Raw genomic sequence first — 10000 nt, 5'->3', positions numbered from 1 at the left:
GTCCTTGCCATTTTTCCTCCACTGAGCTTAGCGTCGTAAATATATATTTCTTCTTTTAGCTTATTTCCAATCCCACTCGTCCCTTCCCAAGGCTTCCTCTCCACCGAGGACGACGTGGCTCCCGGCAACCAGGGCCTCAAGGATCAGGTGCTCGCCCTCCGCTGGGTCCAAGACAACATCCACCACTTCGGCGGCGACCCCCTGGAAGTGACCCTCTTCGGCGAAAGCGCTGGCGCGGGGTCCTCTCACATACTCATGCTGTCGCCTTACGTGCTGGGTGAGACGTGGGTCTTGTTCATTGGAGAGAGGGAGAGGGAGGAGGAGGAGAAGGAGAGGGAGAAAAGAGGGAGAAGGAGAGGGAGAAGGACAGGAAGAGGGAGAGGGAGGAGAGGGAGAAGGAGAGGGAGAGGGAGGAGAGGGAGAGAGGGAGATAGACAAAGATAGATAGATAGAGAGAAGGGGCGACAAGACAGAATATGAGATACAGAGAAAGAAAAAGAGAAAGAGAAATAATTCACAACAAAGAGAAAGAATCCAATAGAATCCCAACCATAAAGGCAGCCAACGAACACCCGCAGTTCCCCTACCCTGAACAACGCACTCTAACCACCAAATCTCTCCTTAGGGTTGTTCAAGCGAGTGATCCTGCAATCCGGGTCTGCCCTTTGCCCTTGGTCGCTGGGCGGGGCTCACCTCGAGGTTGCTAAGTATACTGCCATGTTCTTCAACTGCACGACTGACCAAGGAAACGAAGAGATGATACGTTGTCTCCAGGAGGTCGACGCCCTTAAGCTGGGCTCCATGCACTCTCATTTCTTCGTGAGTTTTCTCTCTTTGAATTAATGATGTTTTTTGCTTCTTTATTCGTTTAGAGGTTATTGTGTGACTGGAGAATATCAGTAAGTCAACCATGTTCATAGGTGCTGATTTCAGGGATACAGAATCGGTAGTTGAAATACCATTATCAGTATAACTTTGAAGATAATGTCTATTGTGACATATCCATGGACGTCCAATGAACTAACAAAATTAAACATTCAAAACCCTAGAATTAAGGGAAGTAGGAAGAATAAGGCGAAATAGAATAGAAAACCAAAGCTGATGTTTAGTGTGCGTCCAATTTCAGGAAAAGAAAACTTGGCGCATCTCAGACTTTGGAGTTTGAGGGAGAAAAAAATAGTGATTTTTAAGGCAGGAAAATTAAGTGAAAATAATAAGAATATTGTAGACATTTTAGTATGCAAAGCAGATGCAAAATAGAAATGAAATGTCAGCTGATACGAATGAAAGAAGTTTTAGAGAAACGGAATACTCGAGTTTGGGGTGAGTTGCCAGTTTCTCCTTTCCTAAGCGTGGATGCACAAAAGTACTCTCCATACTTATGGGTCCATCCAGTATGACTGCTGTAAGATTTCCGCATAACAACACATTCTAAATCAGGGGTTCTTAACCTTGAAACTACCACATTTCTAAAAAGTTGTTCTTCCTATAAATTCGCTTTGAAATCTTTAAATAAGATTCCGTTTCATATTTAAAGGGAATTGAAAAGAGAGAATGGTTTACCGCGAGACTGGGAGGCAACGGGGCTCACCAGTCCGCAACGTAAATCATTAAGGATTAAGAGTAATTTACAAGACTCCATGCGTTTCGAGGGATAGGAAGGTGGTTGTATAAGTACAAAAGATGGAAAATTAGGAAAGGTGATACTTTGCATCTTCCGCTGAATCAGTATTAAACCCGCACCCTTAAAAAACCAACATTAAATAAACTATTCCCTAAGGCTCCCATAACCTTAGAAATGCCTAAACTCCCCTTGGGAAACTTACCCCAAAGAAGAACCTCTGTTATAAACAAGAGAAGTTCAATCCTGTCATAACAGAATTATATGCGCTTGTCTTCTCTCCCTTCGTGGGCAAAATAAAACAGACAGTATGTCACAGCAAAGAATATCCATTGTAACAAATGGAATTAAAACTAAATCTTTAAATCTTTACCGATTCCAGAACTCATTATCCCTCATACAATCTGCACAGCCAGTGAACCCCTTGCCCGTAAGATTCAGAACCAGCTGTTCATTCCATCCGCGCGACACAGAACCATCTATTTGTTTTAGACACCGAACCATGTTGGGATCCCGCCATTGAATATATTCCTCGGCACGAAAAAAAAAATAAATAAAAAAATAAAATGACATCCTACACAGCAGTTTCCCCAATGAAATTATTTAGAAAACGCGTCTAATCCACACACGCACATGCCTACCCACACACATACACGCCTACACAGAGAAAGGTGATCCCGTAGTGAGTTTCTTGGCCGTGGCAGATTTGGTACACGCTCCCGATCCTGCTGGGGCCTCGCGTGGACGGCTCCTTCCTGCCGCACGATCCTGAGAAGCTGCTGAAGGAGTCGAGGCACAAGAAGATTGACATTATCTCCGGAATTACCAAGGACGAAGGAGCGATATTCGCCCTCCGTAAGTCATTCTTTTGCTCTATTTCCTCTAGTGAAAAATAATAAGAAAAAAAAAATTGCCATGATCTTGACCCCAGAAGGACGGGCAAAGGGGAGCGGCTCAATTCTACAGGCTCGAGCTTTGAACGTAATATTACGTCACTCGCTCTACCAATATAAGGGTGTAATATTACGTCACTCGCTCTACCAATATAAGGGTGTAATATTACGTCACTCGCTCTACCAATATAAGGGTGTAATATTACGTCACTCGCTCTATAAGGGTGTAATATTACGTCACTCGCTCTATAAGGGTGTAATATTACGTCACTCGCTCTATAAGGGTGTAATATTACGTCACTCGCTCTATAAGGGTGTAATATTACGTCACTCGCTCTATAAGGGTGTAATATTACGTCACTCGCTCTGCCAATATAAGGGTGTAATATTACGTCACTCGCTCTATAAGGGTGAAGTATTACGTCACTCGCTCTATAAGGGTGTAATATTACGTCACTCGCTCTGCCAATATAAGGGTGTAATATTACGTCACTCGCTCTACCAATATAAGGGTGTAATATTACGTCACTCGCTCTATAAGGGTGAAGTATTACGTCACTCGCTCTATAAGGGTGTAATATTACGTCACTCGCTCTGCCAATATAAGGGTGTAATATTACGTCACACGCTCTACCAATATAAGGGTGTACTATAACGCCACCCGCCGTTCCAGGGTCGCAAGCAAATGATAGGAAAACCAACCTTATGAAGTGAAATGACTTTCCCTTCTCTCCGCACTTCAGCCACGTTCGGCAACGAGGCCCTTCGCTCCGCCATGCGCTTCAACTTCGAGGAGTCGGCGCCCGTGGCCCTCGAGTTCAGCGAGGGCGACATATCCCCCTTGAACCAGACGCTGCTCATCTTCGACCGCTACCTCGGGGGAATCAACTTCAATGAAAATGATGCAGAGAACGTCAAAAATGTACGTGTTTGGTGTGAGAGAGAGAGAGAGAGAGAGAGAGAGAGAGAGAGAGAGAGAGAGAGAGAGAGAGAGAGAGAGAGAGAGAGAGAGAGAGAGAGAGAGAGAGAGAGAGAGAGAATGAGAGAGAGAGAGGGGGAGGGAGGGATGGAGGGAGATGGGGAGAGGGGGGGAGGGGGAGAGGGAGGGAGGGGGAGAGGGAGGGAGGGAGAGATGGAGAGGAGGGAGAGATGGAGGGGAGGGAGAGGGAGGGAAGGGAGAGGGAGGAAGAGGGAGGGAGGGGAGAGGGAGGGAGGGGAGAGGGAGGGAGGGGGAGAGGGAGGGAGGGAGGAGAGGGGAGAGAGGGAGGGAGGGAGAGGGAGGGAGGGGAGAGGGAGGGAGGAGAGAGAGGGAGGGAGAGAGAGAGAGAGAGGGAGAGAGAGAGAGGGAGGGAGAGAGAGAGGGAGAGAGAGAGAGAGGGAGAGAGAGAGAGAGAGGAGAGAGAGAGAGAGAGAGAGAGAGAGAGAGGGAGAGAGAGAGAGAGGGAGAGAGAGAGAGAGAGGGAGAGAGAGAGAGAGAGAGAGAGAGAGAGAGAGAGAGAGAGAGAGAGAGAGAGAGAGAGAGAGAGAGAGAGAGAGAGAGAGAGAGAGAGGGAGGAGGGAGGGAGGGAGGAGAGGGAGGGAGGGAGGGAGGGAGGAGGGAGAGGGAGAGGGAGAGGGAGAGGGAGAGGAGAGGGAGAGGGAGAGGGAGAGGGAGAGGGAGAGAGAGAGAGAGAGAGAGAGAGAGAGAGAGAGAGAGAGAGAGAGAGAGAGAGAGAGAGAGAGAGAGAGAGAGAGAGAGAGAGAGAGAGAGAGGAGGAGGAGGAAAGTGCGTGCATGGTTAAAGCAGTATTTCCACATGAGAACGTGTTAAAAATCATACTTCCACAATATCCGCAAATTTCTTCATTGCCAACAAGACTGACCTTTTCACCTCCCTCTTTTCAGATGTTCAGCGACCGACATTTCGCCGTTTGCCACGACCTGACTTCCCTCCTCCACGACCACAACTGCGGCCGGAAGAACAAGAGGGTCTTCCGGTACGAGCTGAAGCACCGCGGGAAAAAGTCCCTCGGCGACTCTTTCTCTCTCGATTTCGGCAGAGATTGTGAGGGTCAAACTTCTCACTGTTCTTACTCTTCTTTGTTCAAAGAATAAAGGCTGCAGCAAGGAAAATAACAAAAACAAAAAGTGATCAGTTATAATGTATTTGAAAAAATGGATTATTTCCCAAGGATGCTTTTAATTAACTCGACGTTTAGTTATTTCAAACAACGGACTACTTCTCAGACATGAAATACCTACAAGTTACAGTTGCCTTCCAGGGGTGTCTCACGGGGACGAGCTCTTCTACCTCTTCCAAGGAGGTCCGCTGCTTGCCCCGCTGGAGGACGAGGACGACCTTAAAGTCAGGGACATCTTTTCGACTCTCTGGACGAACTTCGCCCTTACGGGGTAGGGGATTGGCGTTCTTAGCGATGGCTACGGTTATATTCGAAGCTCTTTTTGAGAACCAAAGTCAATCACTTCAATCTGAACACACATAACATCTCGACACAGCACATACAACACAATGCTGTACGTTAAGCTACAGGCATGCAACAAGTCATGAATACATTCGATATACATAACACTTGGAATTAAATATAACCTGTCAACGTAACCCCTAGCACATTTTAAAACCTACGAATGACATGTCAACATGTATGCTAATATTGAAACGTCTAAACAACATTAGGTTATCTATAAATTCTTCATCTTCACTAATGGTTAATGGTTAAAATAAATGGGCTAGACATCTAAGGTCATATAGCACTATAGGAAGGTATAGTAAAGGGGGATGTCAGGTGATAGTTGCTATGTGTCAACTATCTAGAGTAGTTTCATCTTCACTAAAAACTCACAAATATGATGCAGCAATAAAGCGAAAAGACCTTAGGCTCATTCATGGCATTTCTTAGTCTAGTGTCCTGTGTACAACACTCCGCTATACAGAAGAGAGCGCGATTTAAGTCCTTCTCTTCCTCAGAGACCCAACGCCTGACGACAGCCTGGGCTTCAAGTGGGAGCCCATGAAGAACGGCGACCTGAGCTACCTCGCCATCACCCCGAACCCTACTATGGAGAACGACACTCGACAGGAGGTGGGTTGCGTGGTGGGAAGTTCTAACTATTCTATCCAAACGCTTATGAAGTGAAAGATTCGAAATATGATACTCTACTCTAACGATTTCCACTCTTCCCTTCTTTGCTTTGCTTCTCAAACTCTTTGCTTGTCCATCATCTGTAGACGCGGGACTTCTGGTTCTCACTGCCCACGAAGCAGAACGTGATCCTCCACCGCGAGAAGGTCAAGAACCTGAAGGTCGAGGAGATCACAGAAGAAAATACTCAGGAAACCGAAGGCAATCAAGAAGCCACAAAAGAAGGTACTCAAGAAGCCACGAAGGAAAGTACTCAAGAAGCCACGAAGGAAGGTACTCAAGAAGCCACGAATGAAAGTACTCAAGAAGCCACGAAGGAAAGTACTCAAGAAGCCACGAAGGAAGGTACTCAAGAAGCCACGAAGGAACAGGAAGGTGCCGAGTCTGAGACCGCTTCGGATATCCCTAAAGAGCCTTCGTCTGAGGACAAGCGCGTTGAAACAGACACTGGGGCGGAGAGCCAAATCGAGGCTCCGAACACGAGACAGGAGGGTAGAGATGAACTGTAATTTCCTTGAAATAATATGTAACTCTAAATTCTAAAAAATAAGTATCTGAACTGTTCTATTCAAATTTTCATTAACATTCCAATGCCATTTGATTGTTCCCAGCCAAGCAAATACACGTTTTTGTTTTGTTTTAACACTTTTAATGGTAACCTCCAAAGATCGAAATATGTACAGTACAGTCCAGCAGTAAGATAACTACACGATGATAAAATAGTTTTCATGATTAACCCATTGTGTCCCAGCGTCCTCATTTGAGGACCTTTAATAAAACATTCCTTTCTTTATAAAATAGCTAATGGAACAACTTGAACATACATAAATTTAAAACAATTTTTTTTCGACAACCTTAGGCAGTATCTGTTTCACTGGTGTATACTTCAGAGTTCAATTGGGGTCTAATTTCCATATTAAATTGAGCTACAAGCAAGCCACCATCCTAACATGTAAATAGAATACTACAATACCCATATCAGTTATGTATATATATTCACATGTTAAGAGACTGCGTCGATTGGGGACTCTGGGATAATATCATGAAATCATGTGCTCCTACTGGTCACAGAATATGTGATTTTACATTCACTGTTGATGAGCTGAAAACGTTCATTGGGATACTACTATTTTCTGGATATCACATAGTTCTGAGAGACACCATGGGTTAAATGAGGAAGATCTCGGGGTCAATGTCATCTTGTGTAAAGATTGGTATATTTTTCAATAATAAAGCCAAGGACAATGTACCTGTCGAAAGGGTTCAAAAGTAGGACTCTAGTGTCACTAATCAAAGGTATTTCAGCGGTTTAGCATATTTGAGGAATGCATATCTGTAGATGAACTGGCTGTGAAGTACTAAGGTCATAACCCACTAAAGCAGTTTATAAGAGGCAAACCCATCAGCTCAGGTACAGTTACAATTTTGATTTTCATTGTGATAAGAGTTCTACGAATGAAGATGATGACGGTTTGTTACTCAGAACAAAGGCTATTTTTATAGGCTGTAAAAGTCTTCCGTTCTAACTCTGTTTTCTTTGTCAAATTCTTCACTGGGTATGATTTGTTGGTTCATCTTAGGAATCTTGGTTATCAAGCCCCAGGTACATTCAAGGAAAATAAACCTGAGAAAATGTCCTTTACGGCCAACACACATCATGGAGAAACAAGGAACCTATGATTATGTTTCACACAATATTTTTTGTTAGATAGTCTGACAAGTGTGTGTTGGAACAAACTATGATACCACTGAGCCTGTCAAAAAGGGACAGAGATTGAAAAGTTATATAAAAGTAAAAGGCGATGTTCCTCAGCCAAATGTCCAGAACTAGTCCCATTATGGGAGGCATAGATCACCATGATTGGTTGGCTGGGAGGTATGTAACATCTCTGCTGGGAAAGAAGTGGTACTGGCCACTCTTCAATTGTGTATTAGATACGATGATTGTGTATTTGTGTATTCAATGCATACTTGTGGATAGCATGGGCTATCCACAAGTTCCTCAATCAAGAAGAGCAGCTTGATTTAGTAAGCTTCAAAACAGTAGTATGTGTGCCATATCTGAAGTCAGGCGATGCAGGCAGAAGAATGGGGAGAAGAAGCAATGCCTCAAGCCTATCTAGAAGCCTTGGTAATGCTCAGTATGGCAGAAAGGGCCATGTTATTGCAAAGCAGTAACAGCAAAGACTTTGCTAAAGAAAGCCTTTTCCCAAGAACCTATTGTGCCAAATGCAATGTAGGACTCTGTATACAATGTTTTGCCCCTTATCACAAAAAGTGAATTAAAAATAATTTCCTGAAGGCTGGAGTTCACTTTTCAGTTCATTCGTCTGTACATTTTCTATTTTATGATGTTTTAGAAGCACAGTTTTATTTTTGTATGCTTTTCATCTAACAAACAGAATGGAAGAATTGATATCTGCCATTGCTATGAAATGGCAGATATTCATTTTCAAATAACATTTCTTTCCTTTTATTAGAAAACTGTACACCGAGGAAAACAATAATACAAAGATTGCTGAAAACATTTTATATACTTACAAAAAAAATAATATACAAAAAAAGAAAATGAAAATATTACTCATAAGTACATTTATCACTTAACCATTGAAAATTAACATGATACTAAGATTAACAATCACATTTTTTTATCATGATTCCTTTGGTTAATACAAATCCAGTGGACTAAACCATAATCAAATCCGCAGACCCATTAATATATGGCATACACCTTCACCTCCAGATCTTGAGCATATTTACCAACTCCAGCACACTGATAATCTGTAAGGCACTAAGTGGTTTGATGTTTCTTACTAGTCATCATTACTTATCAAAATATGTTTTATATGGAAAAGTTGCAGTATGTACACTATAATGGAAGAAGGTTTTCACTCAAAAAGAAAAGCAATCCTTTTTCCTTATACCACATGTTATAGAACAGAATTCTTGCATAGTTATCTTTCCAAGGTATTGTAGAATCAAATGAGAATAACATCAATCAGTGCCAAACAAAGAAGCTATCATTAACAACTGACAAAAAATGTTTTGTCTCAACTCCGTCATCTTTTTTGGTATTGTACAATTGTAACCCTTTTAATAAAAGGACTAGCCATAGGAACATACTTTTTGTATCGGAGCCTCCACAACAGCATCATAACAGCTATGATGCACATATTAACAAGAAACATATTAGCATATATGCAACATCAATAGCAAAAACTTCATTCAGCATCTATCAAATAAATGCAAGTAAAAGTTTAATACATTTAAATATTTTTCCAAAGGAAAGAAAGAAAGGAAGGAAGGAAGGAAAGTTGCAAATTTTTAATTCAAATTTTCTTTTTTGGCAAGCAAAAGATAACTCTTGCATATCAACCAGCATATGCAGGATTAACATATCATTCATGCAAAAGGAAAGAAAAAGAAGCAGAATAATAATACGAGAAGTCTTCAATATCAGTATAAAATAGTTCTCCAGTTTAAGTTCCTTAATAGTAAATGCCTAGGTCCCTAGTGCCTAGATCATTTAATTAATAAAAAAATATATGTCATTGAAAAAAGCAAAAATGCAATGAAAAGTACAATTATAACTAACAGCCTGTCAAAAGGAAAACAAAATAAATTCAAAATACTAATATCCATATCAATAATAATATCAGCTATATTATAATAATAATATTATCATTATCTTCATCTTGTTTAATGCAAAAACATAATTCTAATAGTGGTACAAATATATAAATCAATAACTTCTGCCATAACACTCATAATACTAATAATCAATGTAATAATACTGAAAACAGTAACAAAAACAATACTACTACTACTAATAATAACGATGGTAATAATAATAACAGCTATCATGAATATATGAAGAAAAATGATGATGATGTGAACAGTACAGAAGCAAAACCCAAAAACAACCAATGAAATTCCACTCCTTCAAAATCCATTAAAATCCACCTTCCCAAGACAGAAAAAAGAGAAAAGATAGAATAAGAATAGATCAGCAGAGGAAAAAGTGCCAATCTCTAGTAGCGTTTAAAAGTCTTCCATTCCATAATAAAAACACCTCTCCATTCAAGAGAAACACAGACGACTGCTTTGATGACGTACAAGTTTTTGATGCAGGGCAAAAATCATGTAAATCAAAATGACAATACTCACCGCAAAAGCTATTACAATGACTAAGAAAACTAGTAGGGGCCATAATAGTAACAATGACAACCTTTAATAGCATCAGTAAGCATTACAAGATAAATGAATAGAATGATAAAGGCATTGAACAACCTTGTAAGTAATGAATGCAGAATAGAAAACACAAGTGCATAACATGTGAAATGTCA

General features: G+C 41.4%; 2 protein-coding genes across 6 annotated transcripts in view; one reads left to right on the top strand and one right to left on the bottom strand.

Moving 5' to 3' along the window:
- Positions 1-6292, top strand: part of LOC113812940 (juvenile hormone esterase) — a 19864-nt gene extending 13572 nt beyond the window's left edge. For all 4 annotated transcript variants that reach the window (XM_070135119.1, XM_070135109.1, XM_070135127.1 and 1 more), the window contains 8 exons: positions 92-277; positions 626-819; positions 2326-2476; positions 3258-3436; positions 4399-4558; positions 4776-4905; positions 5480-5594; positions 5741-6292. In XM_070135119.1, coding sequence (XP_069991220.1) covers positions 92-277; positions 626-819; positions 2326-2476; positions 3258-3436; positions 4399-4558; positions 4776-4905; positions 5480-5594; positions 5741-6163 — 1538 coding nt within the window. In that variant the 3' untranslated portion in view covers positions 6164-6292. The remainder of the gene's footprint in view (positions 1-91; positions 278-625; positions 820-2325; positions 2477-3257; positions 3437-4398; positions 4559-4775; positions 4906-5479; positions 5595-5740) is intronic.
- A 1877-nt stretch (positions 6293-8169) lies between these two features.
- The window catches only part of LOC113812953 (putative helicase mov-10-B.1), a 27027-nt gene continuing 25196 nt past the window's right edge, over positions 8170-10000 (bottom strand). For both annotated transcript variants that reach the window (XM_070135093.1, XM_070135097.1), the window contains exon 21: positions 8170-10000. This exon is cut by the window's right edge and continues 1529 nt beyond it. The gene's annotated coding sequence lies outside the window, so the exon portion shown is untranslated.

This window comes from Penaeus vannamei, chromosome 2 (genome assembly GCF_042767895.1).
Source record: "Penaeus vannamei isolate JL-2024 chromosome 2, ASM4276789v1, whole genome shotgun sequence".
NCBI lineage: Eukaryota > Metazoa > Arthropoda > Malacostraca > Decapoda > Penaeidae > Penaeus > Penaeus vannamei.
This window is presented reverse-complemented; position numbering and strand designations above follow the sequence as displayed.